The sequence below is a fragment of the Magallana gigas genome, chromosome 5, assembly GCF_963853765.1.
Source record: "Magallana gigas chromosome 5, xbMagGiga1.1, whole genome shotgun sequence".
Taxonomy (NCBI): Eukaryota; Metazoa; Mollusca; class Bivalvia; order Ostreida; family Ostreidae; genus Magallana; species Magallana gigas.
The window spans coordinates 34,668,862-34,688,531 of NC_088857.1; the positions used below are offsets into that span (position 1 = coordinate 34,668,862).

At 33.7% G+C, this 19,670-nt stretch overlaps 2 protein-coding genes across 5 annotated transcripts; one reads left to right on the forward strand and one right to left on the reverse strand.

Moving 5' to 3' along the window:
- The first annotated feature begins 3,833 nt into the window (after positions 1–3,833).
- Positions 3,834–11,565, forward strand: LOC105321295 (vacuolar protein sorting-associated protein 26B-like). Of its 2 annotated transcripts, none has more exons than XM_034451639.2 (9): positions 3,834–3,986; positions 4,835–4,978; positions 5,510–5,585; positions 5,726–5,882; positions 6,199–6,363; positions 6,863–6,969; positions 8,676–8,744; positions 8,925–9,067; positions 9,551–11,565. In XM_034451639.2, exons 1-9 carry the CDS (start codon positions 3,984–3,986, stop codon positions 9,698–9,700), a joined length of 1,014 nt encoding a protein of 337 aa, XP_034307530.1. In that variant the 5' UTR covers positions 3,834–3,983; the 3' UTR covers positions 9,701–11,565. The 2 variants fall into 2 exon arrangements, with proteins under 2 accessions (XP_034307530.1, XP_034307521.1); XM_034451630.2 differs by lacking the exon at positions 6,863–6,969 and adding an exon at positions 7,654–7,760.
- Positions 11,566–11,868: 303 nt separating this feature from the next.
- Positions 11,869–17,716, reverse strand: LOC105331182 (vitamin D3 receptor). 3 transcript variants are annotated; one of them, XM_011433268.4, is made up of 8 exons: positions 17,431–17,716; positions 16,222–16,434; positions 15,744–15,885; positions 14,980–15,521; positions 14,343–14,571; positions 13,987–14,211; positions 13,353–13,604; positions 12,191–12,330 (listed from the first exon to the last, which is right to left on the reverse strand). In XM_011433268.4, the coding sequence occupies exons 2-7, from the start codon at positions 16,423–16,425 to the stop codon at positions 13,357–13,359; spliced, it is 1,590 nt and encodes a 529-aa protein (XP_011431570.2). In that variant the 5' UTR covers positions 16,426–16,434; positions 17,431–17,716; the 3' UTR covers positions 12,191–12,330; positions 13,353–13,356. The 3 variants fall into 3 exon arrangements, with proteins under 3 accessions (XP_034307510.2, XP_065940815.1, XP_011431570.2); XM_034451619.2 differs by lacking the exon at positions 13,353–13,604 and having other exon boundaries at positions 11,869–12,330; positions 17,431–17,710; XM_066084743.1 differs by lacking the exons at positions 13,353–13,604; positions 17,431–17,716 and adding an exon at positions 17,223–17,242 and having other exon boundaries at positions 11,869–12,330.
- Positions 17,717–19,670: the final 1,954 nt, after the last annotated feature.

Genomic DNA, 19,670 nt, shown 5'->3' on the forward strand with positions numbered 1-19,670 from the left:
TTGGCTATAGAAAAAAAATAAATGAATTTTCATGATTCTGGTTGGGAAAGTTCTTGCAGAAGTGATCACTTGTATGCCTACAACACCTTGAAATAAAACTTTCCTAAAAACCAACCTTTTCCAATAATACTCTCAACAACTGCACGACTGAGCCTTTCTCTGACGAAATGGTGTAGCATTTCTTAACACTTTTCAAATGAATGCACATTTTTATACGTCAAGTTACCTTAGCACTGCTATCTCTTCTTTAAGATCAATTCTGTGTAAGAATAAAAATTCGGTGGCCACACATAGTCATTGATTTTCATCATCCTATTCAGTTTGATAGATTTTGTTGAGTGAAAAAGCTTAACAAAATTTATTTGTTGCTCTCTGGCCCCGTTGCCATGGTAACAGAGGGTAAAGATGTAAAATGACATTTTAATGCTTATTTGAGAACATATTGTGAGTAATGTGCACAACTTGGGGTTTCTAGGGTAGAGTATGTAATTAAACAAAATTGTCATTTTTTAAGAAAAAGAAAAAAAATTATGGAGAAACACATATTTTTAAAGTGTTTCCATGGTAACTTATGAGAAATTACAAAATATGATTTTATTTCATTTGAATTAAAAATGCAACTCCCGGTCTCCACATGTGTCTAATGCTGGGGGTTTGTACTTCTTACTTTCGGTTTTTACACCCTCCATGATAAAGTGGTACCTGTCTTCTTACTACGTCTGCCAACTACTCTGTCATGACTTTTTCGTGTATCCACCTTTACAGTCATTGTGTCAGTGCAAACAAGCACCCGGATAATTAAAATATAAGCCATGATGATGCCCCTTTTTTACACAGTTTACATATGCATGCAAAATCTGTGATTTATGCCACCATAGTGATTCGTTCCTATTGTTACAGATTGGCTTGTGGTGGTAGGGTATCATACATTGATTGTAAAAGAAACGTAATCCTATATTGCCTCTTCTTCCAAAGCTCCTACCATACAAATTGCAATGTGGAAGCTCTGTTCGTATACAGAATTCATGCTTGCCAAGTTATGCAGCCCTTGGTCGTCTGTTTTCTTCAACCTGACTTCTCGCCTCTCTTTGCACCATACTTTTTTTTGCCCACTGCTGAAAGTGTGATATTCCAATTCATTCTTTGCCTTTACACTTTTTGCCGAGTATGTCTCATGCTTTCTGCTTGGTCTACTGATGTAATGGCAAACCACTTGCGGTCTGACCTTGTCTTGACTCCTGTGTCTTGGACGACTTAAGCGACACCGAACCTTTATGCATTAGCAGGGTCAAACCAAACCACAGTAAATTCATTTTGGTCTCCTTTGCTCTCCTGGTAAGCTGACTAAGAAAACTGGAGTGCTCAAGACATGTCCTGAAAAACCGAGGATTCCTGCCTTCTGTACAGAAGCGTTGATATATGTTCTTCACCATTAAGTTTGACAACCTATTCGTTAATACTGCTCGGGAGATCTTTCTTCAACATTAAGAAGAAATATGGTCCTAAATTTTAGTTTTTTCTTCTTTATAGGTAAAAAGCAAGTTAACCATCTGTCTCATTCATCCCTTCTGAACTGTTCCAGATGACTCTGCGCAAAGCATTTTCGGAATATCTTGGGGCACTTTTGTTCACCTTGTATGTCACACCATAGGGATCTGGAGCTGACCCTGAGATTCTTTAAAATAGATGTAATTTACTCCCATGATGTCTCCTTGCAGTCTAATGCTGATTCTTGAGGTTCAACCTCAATATTCCTTGGTTTTTGTTCCGTTCTGGATCGGAATGGGTTCCCGTCAGGTACTGCTCAACTTCTTGTGTCGGGAATTAAATGATTTATCTTTTATTTCATAGCAGCTTCTTTTGTGAATGTATTTCACAAGACTTGCTCGATCTCTTGTCCTTCGCCTATTCTAATCTCAGCGAGATTCGTCGAGACTGAAAAATTTTTGACGGACGTCTCTTCCGAATCTCAGACCAGTACCACACAAAGTGCTTCGGGAAAATTTGCCATAACTTCGGCCGGTTGTTATGTTAGAAATACGCTGAATTAAATCATCTGCTCGCTTCAACTTTTTACTTTGAACATCCCTTTAACTCCCTATCAACATAAAATGTTAGGTTCCTACCGTTAAAAGATTTATATCCCACAAAATATGAACTTGTTTATTTTTCAATTCATTTCCCCACTCATTCACATCTTCAATGCTGAAGAGTTCCAGTCAAGGTCACAAATAGCCTGTTTCAGAATATGTCGTACTCAAAGGTTTCAACCTTATCATTTTATGAATATTACATTATAAAATTAAAAGGTTTAGTTATAAATACCGGTTATTTTCTTTTTATTTATTAAAGTTCCATATTTTATTTTTTTGGCAAATAACTTGACATCTCAATGCATTTATAAAGTTTCTGTTTGCCCTATTATAGACTACGAATACGACATAGGGCCTATTTTGAAACAGTCTATTTATGACCTTGACTGGAACTCTTCAGCATTGGAGATGTGAATGAGTGTGGAAATGAATTGAAAAATAAACAAGTTCATATTTTGTGGGATATAAATCTTTTAACGGTAGGAACCTAACATTTTATGTTGATAGGGAGTTAAAGGGATGTTCAAAGTAAAAAGTTGAAGCGAGCAGATGATATAATTCAGCGTATTTCTAACATAACAACCGGCCGAAGTTGGGGCAAATTTTCCCGAAGCACTTTGTGTGGTACTGGTCTGAGATTCGGAAGAGACGTCCGTCAAAAAAATTTTCAGTCTCGACGAATCTCGCTGAGATTACGCCTATTCATCTTCCTATTCTCTCTGTTCGTCTCACCCTATCAGCTCTGATCTTACATCGTCAGTCAACACTGCTGTCCCAATTTTTTTTCCTACTCTGAACCCCTTTTAAACTGCTTGTTGAGTTGTATCAGTTCTCATTCATTATCATCATAATGTTGGTATTACATACTCTTATCCTGGTCTATTTCCTAATGTTGCATCTGTGATTGAGCCTTCCTGTGCTTGCTTCTTCCATGCCAAATCTTTCTTTACCAGTCTAAAGACTTGTAAATTAGGTTAAACACCATTCAATATACAGTAACATATATACAGTAATTATGATGCCTTAAGGGGATATTTCAAAACATAACGATTTTTACTTTTTGTTAAAACTAAAATGAACGTGCTGGAAAAGGGCCAAATTTGACACTTTCCTATATTTTATATACTAGTATTTGCCGTAGTGAATTTTCTTTCTTTTGTATTTTTTAAATTTATTTATTTTTTTTTTTTTTTTAGTTTTGATCAATTTCAATATGGAAAAGCTATTTAAAAGCAAACGGTTGTATATAGCTTGTCATTATTTTGACTTTTTTCCTCTATATATGACGGCGACTTTTATTTTACATGTTAGAATTTTTAAATGCATGGTTCTCTAACGTTATAGCTATAATGATGCTCATCGATATTGAATGATATACGGTATCTTTAAATATTAACAAGGCAGGGCTTTTTACCACAAGGATCTACAATGTACTGTTGTTAATTTCCACGCTTCAACTTGATCATATCTATATCTCCTAAAATGGTGAAATATCATGCATCGGCCTGCAATATTTCAATTGTCTCAACCAAATACTAATCAAGCAGCGTTTATGCGCGGATCCAGGGGAGGTCCGAGGGATATTTCAGTTTTTCGGAACCTCACGACACCCCCTCTAGATCCGTGCATGCACACTTATCACTCTACGCGATGGTGACCCTCAAAGGCCTCCGTAGGTTTTTGATGACTGTTGAATGAGCAGATGTTACACATTATTTTTATAAAGTATCGCTTACCTTTTAGAAATTAAAAAAATATGTATATCCTTTCATGACCTTTATTTTCATTTTATCAATATTGTTCAACAAGATGATGAAGTTGAAATCTCACTTCCGCGAGATTTTGACGCCATTACAGTCGATGAACGACGGAGGAGGAGGGGACTAGAAAATGGTATTGTTTTTGTTTATCTTACTTAGTAAATGCAATATTTTGTCATCTTAGACATATCTACAATTAAAAATAATGTATTTGGAATCTTTGTTGCACATGATATGTGTATACAATTCAACTTTACAGTGGTGGGTGGTATGCCAAGCAAAAAGTTAATCACATGACAGAAAATAATAAAGAATCAATATAGCTTATCATATGTAATATTTATGCAAATTATTTGCAATTTATGGAACAATAAATCAAAACTTCACCTGTAAAGGAATTGGTTGGAAGTGATAGGTTGATATTAGATCTGATAATAACTATAATTTTACCAGCTCGAATTTCCTCGGATGTTATTAATTATCTGAGGTTGTAACATTACACTGTACTCTTATAAATAATGTGACACTATTATTAATGCATTGAAATAAGTACTATTTTGGAAGTAATTTTCAGTAATTTGATGCCAACCAAGTTCATACCCCTGTGAACTTTTCAACCATGCTGTTTATAATTTTATATATTTACGTTTGAAGAAATCAAACCATTTAGAACTATTAAAATAAATGTGTTTTTATGCTTACAATAATGCAACAGTCAAGCGATAAGGGCGTGCGGCAAAAGTTGAAAAAGTTCACACAGAATTAAATGTTATCACTATTATATAGTATAGGTTCATTTTGGTGTACATTTAGGCAACCTTTCCTCATACTGGTAATTTGATAAACTGCAAAAGGGGTTTTTGACGAGCTAAACTAAGCTATTTCCTACAGCTGTTTAATCTTTTATAGAGCTAAGTTGTACAGCTAAATCTAGAGATTTTGTCGTTACTTTTTTGTGATGATTATAAATCATATTTTCAGAGTTTTTTTGGATTCGGCCCCAGTGCCGACATTGAAATTGTGCTAGATGGTCAAGATAGTAGAAAAACTGCTGAAATAAAAACAGAAGATGGGAAAAAGGAAAAACATCTTCTGTACTACGATGGAGAAACTGTGGCTGGAAAGGTAATTGTGCTTTTATATCTTTCAAAACTTTCATTTATTAATTTATAAATGGGTTTTCTAAAGGGAAAACTGGTTATTAAAATGGTGAAATTGACAAATGAGTGGCAGGGCAGGCGCTGCCAAAAGGGTAACCCTGTCGTCAGATAACTCCTCCTACAGTTTTCAAGATAGGAAGTTGTTGTTTTGCAGATCAATTGTATCTGTATAATTAGAGCTGTGCATATTACTTTATGCCTTCTGAAGTTAAATCTTTTGTTATGTCTCACTGTTTTGTGTCTTTCGTTACCTTATAAACTTCAATAATCATGTACATAATTTAGATGATAATTTTTTGCATTTGAATAATTTTAGATCTACTATGTATCATTAAGATGGAAAAAAAATCAAATCCAAGCAGTTGTTGTATTTAGAGAACTTTATATATATATATATATACTATTGCCTTGAAAACAAGTGCAATTTAGAATTGATGTCATCTACTAGTTAAAAAAACACAACCCAAAAACCATCATTTTGTGAATCATTTTTCAGGTGAATGTTACAATGAAAAAAGCTGGCAGTAAAATGGAGCATCAGGGCATCAAAATAGAGTTTATAGGACAGATAGGTAAACTTTATCATTTTAGTTTCTTTTACCCTGAAAAGGAGGTGCTCTGTATGTTTTGTATGTCAGTACGACATGACTGTTTGATGTTTTCAAAGACAAATAGTACTCTTCCCTTATAAAACAAAAATATTTTTTTTCAGAACTATACTATGACAGAGGAAATCACCATGAGTTTACCTCCCTTGTCAAAGAACTTGCTCGGCCAGGGGAGATCACTGGAAACACAAGCTATGGGTTTGAGTTTCAACAGGTTGAGAAGCCGTACGAGTCATACACGGGTGCCAATGTGAGGTTACGGTACGTTGTTTATAGACTTGATGGATTGATGCTATGGGGTCAGATTGATTGAAAATAAGAGATGTCATATCTATGAATATATTTACAGAATTTAAAACAAATTTTATTTTAGATATCTGTATTAAGTTTTGTGTTCCATTGTTGCATCAAGTTGTTGAATGATAATAGCATGTTGTAATTTAATTTTAAAAGGACAATGTCATTTGAGCAACAATGCATTATAAATTCTATTATTAGATAGATATTCAACTTTCATAGGGAATGGATATTTTTTCATCTTTATCCTTTGTTTATTATGGTATTTTTTCATTAACAGGTACTTCTTACGAGTGACTATAGTGAAACGTTTGTCTGACTCTGTCAAAGAACAGGACATTATTGTGCACACATTATCACAGTACCCAGAAATGAACAGCAGCATAAAAATGGAGGTCGGCATAGAAGACTGTCTACATATAGAATTTGAATATAATAAATCCAAGTAAGTGACAACTTTTGTGATAGTCATCAAAAACGGAAATAAATATTCACAATAAGTTGTTGGAAAATTTCATTTATCTTAAAATAATACAATGTATTGTCAACATTATTCTGAGTAACATTAAACCATATGACCATAATTGGCAATATCATATGAATTTGAATTGCCAAAAATGAAAATAAAAAGGTTTTTTTTTTCTAATATGTTCCATCAATATATGTTTGTCGTACATAAAACTTTGTAAGCTTTAATTTTGATGTACACTGTTTCCTAACTCATATTAGATAAGACGTTTCAATGTTTTCCATCTTTTGAATTTGAACAATAAAGTGTCAAAAATATCATCTTATAAAACATGTGAAGTTGAAAAACTACTTGACCCATAAGCTTTTCTTCATGTATTTACTTGCAACCCTGCCAAAAATCTGTGATAAAACGTGATTTATTCAATCGTTACCAAATAATGCCAAGAAATATTTTCTCTTCATGCACATTTGAGGTACCATTTAAAGGATGTAATTGTTGGGAAAATATATTTTCTGCTGGTTCGCATAAAAATTCGTTACATGGAACTGGCAATAGTGAGGCGAGAAACCACGGGAGCAGGTGATCCTTTATGTGAACGCTCTACAAGCCTTATTGACAACGTTCGTACTCTGATAGCAAATCTAACAGTTTTGTGGGAAGAGACGTGTACCACATTAATAATGCCCACCAAATTCTCCACAATCCTCTTGAAATAATCTTTGTATATATTAGCTTCACCTTTTTTTCCACGGCTTTTAAAATCCTCAAGTTGAAGAAAATCTTAGTTTCAATTTTCAAAACTAGACTGATTTGCTATCGGAAGTTCAAAGTGCTTGCCTGTATACACTGGGTTATGCCAAATGTATCTACATGTCGTGATTTTTGATTTCCTATTACTTGTACATTTAAAGTTCTGTTGATGGTTGGCATATTGCAATGGTTGGTGCTTTTTCGAGTGTTTGATCGCATTTTATATTTTGTTACAAATTTTTTTCATTGGAAAAAATTCATGCTTGTGTTGTCTATCCCTCAATGATGTTTGGCCACTCTGAAATTCGTTAAAAAGGGCATCAGAAAGTTGTGAGATGCTTGTTTCATAATTTTCTGATGAGTGTAGTGAATAATGATTAAAATACATAATAAATTCATTCACGATTGGTATCTTTTTACTTGAGGGACAAACAACTTGATAATGAATTTTTAGATTTGATTTTGAAATCTTGGTTTTGTTTATGTTGAGTTTTGACGGATTTATTTACACAGGTACCACTTGAAGGATGTTATTGTTGGAAAGATATACTTCTTATTAGTACGAATTAAAATCAAGCATATGGAAATTCAAATTATCAAGCGAGAGAGCACAGGAACAGGTATTTGTTCTCACTACAGAACGCAATCAGCATTTATGTTCTTTCTCAAGTTCCTCTTCAAATTGAACAGAATTTTCATAAAATATTTTTTGTCATGACTGTTCAAGAAACTGCATGATTTTTTGTGTTACTGTTTAGGAGGTACATGTACATGTAATTCTGTTTTGAAGTCATCAACGTTTTAAGTAGTTAAATTCCTAAAAACAGTGAGAAATATGTAAAATTCATAATACGTACCAGTAGGTCATATTGAGAGGCATGTGTGCATTTTCAGATGTCAAATGATACGTTCTTTTGAAATATTTTTTCAATTTCATAAATATTGAAAAAAAAAAAAAATTAGGCGGGAGACTACTATTTTCGTTATATAAAAGTGAAATACATGACAAGATTTGGACCTACATTTATAAACCAAGAAGAAAAGTGAATTGAAATTTACTGTTGCATGTAAATCTATAAGCAAGAAGGAAAATAACTTGGACAATTAATATATGGTTTTTGTTATTTTGAAAGAAGCTGTCATTCAATTGAGATTTATGCAAACTTAAAAAAAAAATAATAAATTCAATCCTCTATTTTTATAAACAATTGTGGAAATAAAAAATAATAATCTGTTAGAATGTTAAATGCTCATATTTCAGAATTGCTTTTATTTAATTTCATTTGTTTCTTTTAAGAAAAATATTTTTTGTTTTGTGCAAGTTTTATTAAAGGCATGGTAGGCACATTGTACATAGATTTATATACATGTATCTTTACATTAAGTCTCATCAAAATAAATTGTCTATCAGTATTACTTGAAGTAAAGCATTATATGGAAAGAAAGATTAAAGAAACATATAATTTCTCTATTCAAATCAAATTCAGGATATGAAAAAATAAGTTTGATTATAAAAATGTATTTGCTTTCTTCAGGTCCCAATACTTATAATGAAAATGAAACAATAGCAAAATATGAAATAATGGATGGAGCCCCAGTTAGAGGTATTCTCTCTCTCTCTCTCTCTCTCTCTCTCTCTCTCTCATGTGTTACATGCTTGTTTTCCTTTAATGTACTTATGGATTATTCAAATTTCAATAATATATGAAGATTAAAAATAACCCCTACTGCTGGTAAAATGTGCTCACTCTTATGATTTGAATATGATATAACATCTCATGTAGGCGAATCAATACCAATCCGCTTATTTCTGAGTGGATATGAGCTGACACCAACAATGAGGGATATAAACAAAAAGTTCTCAGTCAGATACTATCTCAACTTGGTCCTGGTGGATGAAGAGGAGAGACGATATTTCAAACAACAGGTGAGGATCATCTACAAATAACAGTTGCTCCCTTTTCTTCCTGGATGTCAAGGATAATCAAGAAAAAAAATGATCAAAATCAAATGTTTTTATATTTAGTTTATAGTTTTTTCTTTGGTTTTAAAAACTTGAAAATGACAATATGCGTGAAAACATTTCAAGGTAGAATTATGACTAGCATTTTTTTCTTCCGAGTCTTTGCCTATATTTGCCCTTTTTAGACCATGCATTGACTTGCTCTGTTGTTAAAGCTGACACAAAGAAGGTTTTGTGTACCTGACTTAAGCTGTTATTATGTCTTTGGTCATTAATCAATAAAGGCACCATGTCATCTTATAACCAACTTACTAATTACTAAGGAAAGACTGATAGAATAATTATTATCAATAGTGCATGAACTTGAATATCATTACCTTCTAAGCTGTATAGGATAATAGTTTTTATCTGGATAAGTACAAGTACATTATATCCCTTTTTCTTCAGGAAATAACGATTTTCCGGCGGGCGGACAAAGCCCGGCGAGCGGCTGTTGCTGGAGAGAAGCGACAGACGCACCACTCAATGCAACATCACAAGGAAGCGGCACCACCGCCATCCCTCAAACCGTCAGAAGACAACTCGGACAGCCAATGATGGCGCCACCCGCCACATCCTATCATTCCCTGGTCACAGGGGCTTCGTGATTACCATTGCAACATTTGTAAATTCACTATGTGTTTGAACAACATTAGCTTCCACACATCAAGATTTTGTCTTTTGGCTGTATTAGTGCTACTAGTGCTGAGTTTAACAAAGATTAGTGGGTGTTTTTATTTTGAGTACTTTAATAGCAATTTGAAACCAGATGCTTGTTTAAAGACAAATTTATATGGTAATTTGTGAATTCTAAATGCAATTTAACAGAAAAGTTCAAAATCTTACCAAATTGTGTGTTCTTTTGACTTACAGAAAGTACTAATTTTTAATAGACAGGGCGTGTTGTTTAAATGATTTAACAGTTTTTTCTTTTGATCAATTTTAACGCACTGTGCTTAAAATGTAGCATTTTTTTTTTTGCAAATTCCAGAAAATTAATACATGTACTATATTGCATTATAAGTTGTGAATACAATAGCCTTTTGCTTCACTAGTCTTTCTTAACCTTTAGCATGGAAATCCATTTAAAGAGTAAATGTTTGAAAGTTAAACAACTACTAAGATATTAAAATACTGCTCAGACTCAGTGTGTTGGAAGTTTTCTCCTCCTTGCTGTACTGTGTGGAAATATGTGTACAAATGTAAATAGAAGTTACATATAAATGACATTACGTGGACAAGAAGAGTCCACAGAACCGTGCAATGTGGAGTGATAACACTGTGATCCCCAGGGCTACTACTCCAGGATACTGTGTTAGTACTTTTGTGTATCTTATAGTTTATATGAAAGTTTTACATCTCTCCTCGAAGAGTTTTATCATAAGAAACGTTTTTTGGTCATTTTATTGCATGCCTGATAGGATTATGATGCATATAAGTTCTAATATTAAATCAAACAGACTTATTTAGATTGAAAATTGTGTTTGTTAATGTATTGAAAAGGGTTTCTGTTGGATTTTTTTTCCTGTTTACAGTGATGAAATTTAAGGGCATGAGAGATGCAAAAATCATGTCCATTTTCATGAAATCCTTAGGGTTACAAATGTATTTAAGTAAGTTGTAGCATTCATGCTAAATTGTTATCGTAGCTACCATTCCAAAATCATTTGAACAATGTTGTTTCTTTGCACTAAAGGAAACATTAATGTATAGATTAGTAAGCAAAAAAAATATCATGCTTGTGCTAGATGTTTTTGTGTCTGTCTAAATCTCTGTTATGCGTTGTAAGTTCTTTTAAGTGATTGTAGATTAAGTTTCGAGTGTGAATGTGAGAAAATTGAAAGTGTGTCTGCGAGTCAAAGGGTGAAAGATTGTATTTAATGTATTTATGAATAATAAAAATTATGTTACACTTACATTTCATACTCCAGTATGGTATGTACAATGATATATATATATTATATCTATGTTCTACAACAAGATCATTTGTACTGACAAGGATTCTCACCTCTAAAGGTAGATTAAAAAGGGGACCATTTATTCTTAAACTTTACCAAACCACTTTCAAATATAAGTTTCCGTTTTTTCTTTCTTACTACCCACTTACATGTAACATTGTCTGCATTTTAAGAAAAGAGCCGTAGTTTGCAATTAAACAAGTATTGATTTATTTTACTACATTTTATGTGAATTATGCACGATTTCTGCTTTAAAATATAAAAAAGTTATGTCTAAACATGTATATTGCCATGTTTTGGAAGTACACAGGGTCTATTTGAAACCAAGTCTAGACAAAAAGAATGACTTGATCTGTACAATGTTCAACATAGATCAGTTTTAGCAGTCAATGTCTGCTCATCTTGTTAGCAATTCCTTGTCCTGTTTTCCCCCATACAATTCAAAATAAAATTTTTAATACACTAGTTTCCTCTCTGTCTTGTTTTTCCATCATTTGTAAAGGAATGCTCTCAGACTTGTAATGTTTACAGATTCATACATCTACATATAACTGTACTGTTAATTATCTATTGCCAGTGGTTAACCAGGGTCTAGGTCACTATTACAGCTTATCTCTGGTCACAGATAGAGGGACTCGGGGACTGCATTTAACATACTTTTCTCGTTTGACTGACGCTGAATTAATGCAATAATAAGACAATTTCACATGTGTTTGCACTTTAAGTAAAAAAAAAAGTCGGCCGTGAAAAATGAAATAAACCATCAACGACTTATATATACATGTGTTTAATAATGTATATCTTTATTTCTTATATTCAGTACAGTCAAAGCTACATATCCATGTAAAATACATGTATATACAGATAGCTGCATTAAATGATAAATTGTAGATAACTTGGGTACGATTATGTACATGAGAAAAAAATGGTTACGTGTGAAACATGCAGTCAACATAATATATGTACATGTACAATTTATTCTCTACCATCCTGTAAAAAGAAACTGTAGCGTTTCAGGTAGATTTGCTTGTGTGACTTTTGCATTTATTGACTGACAGACTTTCATATAGCCCTCAGTCAACTCCCGGAATTTGGTGAACATGTCAATGATTTGACAAAAGCGTCGTCTCGTGTTCGTCTGGTGCCGCGAATCTAAAGCATGGAACAGTGTAGTTATCATGTCCTCTTGAATTTCTTCCACGCGGCCAGGATTCGAAAGCGTGTCTCTATCTGCAAGGAGAGATCTCAATATTTATCATGTTTATAGACACACAGTGTTAAAAGAATGCTTGATTGTCTTTTTGGAACTTTGATGTCTTGTATTACGATAGAATATGCACTTAAACGAAGAAGAAATAGATTTTTCGTGTATTCATTTTAACAATAAAATGTTTTCTTTGGTGATTCATTCGGGATATGAAGGTAGCGACATTGCGGAAAAAATACATACCCCGCGTTAGCGGGTTATGTAAATTTTTTCTGCAATGATCGCTACCTTCATAACCCGCATGAATCACCAAAGAAAGCATTTTATTGTTTATATTATGTAACATCTTTCTTTTAACTAATTGATCTATCGATTAAGAAAAGTAATTTTAGTTAACTATAAATTACTGTTTATGTACATTAGTACGTTAGCTAAAAGAAACAGCCAAACCGCCTCCTGTGAGACTTTGAGTCTGACACCATCATGATTATTTTGTGCAGTCCGTGATGTTTCTTAGGTCTGTAAGTTTGGACCAATCGATAAACAGGGAGTGTCGATATCCGTCCTGTCAGTTTCAGCCGCTGTAGATTTCGACCAATCGATAAACGGGGTGTGTAGATTTTAGTCTGGCTGTTTCTATAGAGCTATGAATTAACTATAAGTTTCCGCAAGAAATAGAGGGAATAAAACTTGGTAGATGTAAAGATATGGCTGTTAATAAAATAATATTTCATCCATTTTACCAAACAAGGCTCAAAACAATTTTTGAAAACAATGAAAAACACCAAATTCAAAGAGGAATGCCTGAACATGACCATCATTGAAACACTGAAAACCATGTATATGAACATAGACAAAATCTATTGGTTGGTTTAAATTATATTTCATACTTCTACCAATTTCGTTGGATATCTCTTTGTCTAATGCCTTAATGGTCTTAATATGGAGGTTACAAACTTTAAATATCAAGATAAAAGACACTCTAAAGATGTTTAATGATACCAGACACCACATATATATTTGGTCCATAGAAACACAAAAGTACCAGATCATTCATCAAACAGAAACCCAAGAAGTTCAGGCATTTCCTGCTTGATCAGATCGTCTTTACAAATCGTCTTGAACTGTCTGAAGTAATTTTCTGTCAGGCTTCTCAGACCTGTCAACATGCTAATAATTCGTGAAAAGGCAACCATGAATTCTTCTCCGTGGTGATCTTCCAGTAGGTAGTAGAGCATGCGCACCAAGTTATCCTGAATTTGCTCGAGAAATGATGGCTGCTCTAACCTACAGCGGTCTGTAAATGGAGGATAAACAAGGAAGAAGTGTGAGAGTGAGCGAGAGGTTTCAGCCCTGGACATGAAAACTAAAGCTAGTGCAAAGATCATGAGGAAGAAAAAATGACTTGTTTTGATGACTTTATTGATGACCTTGATGCCTCAGACTGTTAAACGTATCCACGATTTTTTTTGAAACTGAGTAAAATGAGGAAAATTCTGTATATTTTTTTTATCCATTCTCTAATTAAAGCTTGATTTTGTGATGGTATTGTATACTGTGGGATGTCCTGTTCTGTACATGTGTTGCCTATCTGAATGATAACGTGAGTGTAAAGCAAACATTTAAGCTGAGGCGGGAAGAAGGAAGAGAAGCAGGAGAAACGAGAAATCCATTCTTACCCCTAAAAGTTAATGCCACAGCTAGCGTCACGGCGAGTTCTTTATTAGTGAGTTCCAGCTTCCTTATGGTTCGAGAAAATTCGAGCCATGACTTCATCATTTCCCGAGGTACGTATATACAAGCCTCGTTCAGGTGGAATACCTCCCCAGAGTAGGTTTGTAGCATTTCAAGGTCAGGGTTAAGGGACCGATACTCCAAAAGCATAAAGAACTCAAATCTAGAGGCTGAAAACAAAACGAATCACTAGCCATACACATATATTTACAGACGAATGAAATTTAATATTTCGCGCTTTTTTGACTACTGATGTACCAATGAAATTGCCGTATTTTTTACATTCGATCGCTATTCGTACCTTTCAGTAGCTTTGCTTGATCTTGGGAAGGAAGATCCGAGAAACAAGGAATTGCATGGGAAAAGTTTACGTATTTCTTGATCATATTATCTAAGGTTCCTTTGTTGAATTGTAAATGTTGCTTTCTTCCATCCACATCAATCTGTGTCTTCTCATAAATTGCGTTGTACTCTTCAGGGGACAAAGCGTTCAATGGACCAAACACTTCGGACTTCATATAGTATTTGTCCTATAATACAAATTCAAAGTTTTGGTCCCATTTGATGCAATTAATTTCATCAATATATTAAGAAATATATGATTATGCTCATACAGCTATTGACAAAGGCGAATCACCGTGTTTAGTCATGTTTATTTTCTTTTGTCTTATTTCACACTTTTGAGGTAACAATGCATGCGTTATTTTGTGTTCGTGACAGCAAGAACTGACATTAGACTTCCAATAGCTGTAGCAAATTCCATATATAAAAGAATTGGTTCTTCCTTCTGTGTATCGTTCTGATCGATCGACAATAGCGATGGACATGAAAGGGTATTATTGTTGACATAGGCTATTCCTTTTTTTCTGAAATGCTTGCTGCAATCATACATGTATGAACCACCAAAGAGAACATGACATTATTAAAATAATACTCACGTGTCCTTCTTTTAGTATGGCATATATTTCATCATCTGTAAACTGACTAGAATGCGGCAGCATGTCATTTAATGCCTCTGCTAAGTTGTCAATGACGTCATCATATAAATATACTTGAGCCTCTATTTCTGGTGACGTTTTAGGAGGAGGGTTAGTGTCCAATAAAAGCATGTTTACGGCGCTGGACATTTCAGAGTCCTCGCTTAGAAAACAGTCCGGATTGAGGAGATCAGTGAGTTCGTCCGATACACTGTGCAAGGGGAAACTAGAAAAATCTAACAAGCGGTCTGCCAAAGATCGCTCGTCTGATATATCGGACAGCGCTTGTTGTCTGTTGCAGTCTGGAGAAATCGGAATCTGCATACAGGACATTGACTCTTCAAGTAAAACCGCTGTGGTCTTCTCGGCGTTTTTCCGAGAAACGGCAGCACTGACTATATCAAAGGTCTGTTGTTCGAAATGCGATTCTGGGTTTTGCAAACGCTTGACTTCCATGATGGCTCTTGTTCTTTCTGTAAGCGTGTATCTACCCTGTCGAATACCTACACACAGAATACAAGAAAGGACGCATGATAAATTCAATATGTAATACTATTTATTTTTTGGTCAATATGCAAATGAGTATAATTAATTTTCCTGCAATTAACTAGTATTCACTCTTTATTTATTTTTTGGTCAATATGCAAATGAGTATAATTAATTTTCCTGCAATTAACTAGTATTCACACTTATGTTTGAGTTTTATAGAAAGGAAGTTGAATAACCTTCTTTTGACATTCCTAGATCAAGACACTTCATCATTCGACAAGCGGAACAGTTGCCCCTATGACGATTTGTTATTGCGCAATTTCCGCCGTGATTACACTTGTAGGGTTCCTTTCGTAGCAGATATCGCCTAAAGAAACCCTGCAAAGAAACACACTTTAAGTATCATTCATACCCAATCAAAGTACTGAAATTTCTTAATGTGTTACAAGTAGATAACGAAACGTCTTTTTAAAAACATGCTCTTATTTTTCATGCTTATTGCAAATCAAAGTGTTAAGATTTTTTTTACTTGTATCAAAGTGTTTGGCGCCACCCTTAGCGTTTAGTTTAAAAAAATACAACCGAAAATGGACCATTTGCATCTATTATAAATTACATCCATTGCCAGTGTTTGTGAATGGTTACGAATACCGGTCAATACCGGTCATTGACCTTTCAAACGACTACTAAAATACATGTAGAAGGAAGAAATACCTTGCACGCTTCGCAGCTGTTAACACCATAGTGGATCCCTGACGCCTTCCCCCCACAGATCCGGCACGGAGGAAGCTGAAGAGGGACACCCTTAGGTACATACGGGTACTCGGGCTTTTTCTTCTTTGGTTGGCTGTAGGACTGTTCTTGGAGACCTGTGTCCAAGTCGAAGTCCGTCCCGACGCTCATGTCTCTTTTACTCATGGTAACGGTCTGTGAATGAAGTGCATGCTTAGGAAAAGTTTTTTTTTTAAATTCACATTTTAACGTACAGTTTCTTGTAAACGCATATCGTACACGCGGAATTATATAAGGATAGATTTCTTGTCCTTCAGTGACACTATCATTGAATACCTGGTTGTCAGAGATAACGGACTAGCCACTGCTCGTAAGCGTGTAGAAAGGGGGGGGGGGGCTTTATTATCTGCTTAGTTCTACCTATCTTACATGTTACAAGTCCAAGTAGGCTGAATTCTCTAGCTAAATATTGATTAATAAATCAAGCATGTCGGATAAAGTGAAACATGTGTCATGTTAGATCATTAATCTAACTTTTTTAAAGGTAAAGGAAGCAAACATGCATACATGCATTTATTATGTTTAGTTGCAAGCTATGAAAAATTCCATGCTTAATTATTATTTTTATTTTGGCCGAAATATAATACAAGCACATAAGAAAACACATTACTAAACGGTAATAGTTCACAAATACATTAAAATGTATGCAACAAATAAAACAATTTTAAGGGTTTTATATGCAAAGATTCCGAGTATGCAATTTCATTTTGACTGCAACGTGGATGTCAAAACACATTAAAATGCTGTATCATTTTAACACAGTAATGGAAATAAGTATTCACACAGATAACATGTAGAATTCTTACTTAATTTCGTTCCACATATATTCACATATTAATGAAGAACATTATACATTACATGCATCAAAAACTGAAGTTTTTTTTAAATGCATGACGTGCATTTCTTAATAAAATAATAAATACTTGCAGCAAATGATCCGTTTCATTAACTGAAATATATTCAGGGAGAAGGCTAAGAAATGAGAAACAAGTTGGCACATTTATGAACTTTGTACCTTAAACAGGTGGATATTTAGAACAGTGTCACCGGTGTTCAAAAATAAATAATTTTAAATGTTTCACTACAATGCAAAATTTTTAATTAAAAACTATGAAATTGACACCAACTTACCTGCCCGGGCTCTAGTAGGTAAATATCCCTTGCCCCAGGTTTTTACCCCTGCAGCAGTCGGTCTACCTGACCCAGATAAATGGGTCTCAAGATAATCACTCGTGTTTATTCACGGAGAGACAACTACTTCGCTAGATCATGCATTATCACGGGCATGTTAAACACTTCATTCATAGACACTACCTACATGTACAGAAACGTTTAAAATGGTTTCTAGTTTTGGAGGAGAAATATTGGCTGCATCAACTGAGACTGCATTAACTGATATTACAATTTTATTTTTGCAAGAAGTAAAATGGTCGGTTCAAATGCATGGTCGATTTCTACCTTATCCTTTCAAGGATGATTCTTGGCCAACCAATTCATCTCCGTGTTTGCCTTGTTTTATCATTGTATTAATCTTGATTATGTGGGGGTACTAAGTTCAGAATGGCTGTCTTTAGTTTGACAACACAAGCATTAGACGTCAACGAAAGCAGAAGTTTTCTTTAGCATCGAAAGCCCGTGACATGGATAAATTAACTAAGCTGTGTTTCATATCTACATCGTAATTTTAAAAATCAATGAAACCCAAGCAGAAATCTGAAAAATCATAATGTGAAGAAAAAAAACCCGATAGTGCAAGTTTCTTTATTGTGTACAAAATTTTACATCAGTTTTGCTAAAGTTCATCTAAGCCTCATGTTTTAGAACAACTATTCTTTTAATATCATTAGCCAAAGCCATATCACGGACCCTCCGTGTAATGTCTATGCATTACCATATTACAAGAGAACGGATAATTTTTTACACTTTTAAATTTAAAAATCCAAAGATAAAGATAAAACTATTTATACTGTCACCTACTTAAGTTAACCTTTACTTATATCTTCAACTCATGAAGGTCAAAGTCTATCAGAGAATACGAAAACTAGTATATCTATAAAATACGTAAATCTTGTGGTTTACATAGGCGTTCATGATATTATTATTTAGATTTTGATGAAACGATTTTATTTTTCATGCATATTTGTATAGAACTAAACTGAAAGCATCTTCATTTCATAGAATTAATCGTTCGGGGCTCTTTTAAAAGTTACTTAAGTATTAGAAAAAAAATATTTTTGAGCTGACTGCTACTATGGATATGAAAGACTCAACCATAATTTAAGAAGTTTGTGTACTAAATTCTTCAGTTATTTTTATTCATACCATTAACGTACGCCATGTGCACCTCATTTGCATTTGAGCTATTGGTCATGCAATCAATAATATCCGCGTAGCTAACAAAACAACAATACAGAGTTCAATGTGACATAACTTGTAGACATACCAACAAATAAGGATACGGTCGGAAGTGAACTCTCGATACCGTACACAGAAGTCAATGGACTTCTTGATTTAGTACAAATGTCCTCGTTGTAAGATTAAATGGGATTTAATCAATTCACAAGTATTTAAGGACTATATAAGGATATATATACATTTGGTACTGGATGTTTGCAAATTTAGAGAAACAAAGAAACATGGAATCACACAAAAACCAGGGAATTTTATAAAATTTTTATATTTATAAAGACTATAAATAAACATAAATTTAGTCCAAAAAACCCCATAATTGTTCAACTTATCGAGGCTTTCAAAGACTGAAAAATTAGTTTTCAAGCAAAAAAATAATAATAATAATAATAAAATGGAAAAAACCCACACAAAACAAATTAATAAGGAACGAATTTCACTTGGTTTATTGATAAATCATCGAAAAAAAACACTAACTAATATTAGTCTTGATATTTGGAATATACATAAAATATTTTTTGACGGCTTTCCGACTTAGATACACTAACTGTCCTTCTGGCATACGTGATACTTTTGTATAAAATATTTTAATATGAATATAAATGCAAAGTTATGTAAAAGAATTTAACCCAAAAAAGGTAAAAACTTAAATAATTTGTATTTTGTTTACTTTAAGTGAAAATGATATTTTAAAGCATTATCCCCCAACTGTCTTTCAATATGGTAGTATATTATTTGTAAAACATTTTATCGAATTTTAACCATTTGCCGTTTATTGAACGCATTCAATGTACGGTAATTTTTAAGTCCATAGTTGTTCACGCACTTTGATATTTGAAATAAAAGATAAAAAACTCATTTTGTACTTGAAATGTTGTAAATGAATTTTCAACGGAAAAAAAAACATTATTGTATGTATATGTAGTTATTTACCAAAACGTCAATTGGATTATTCAAAACAC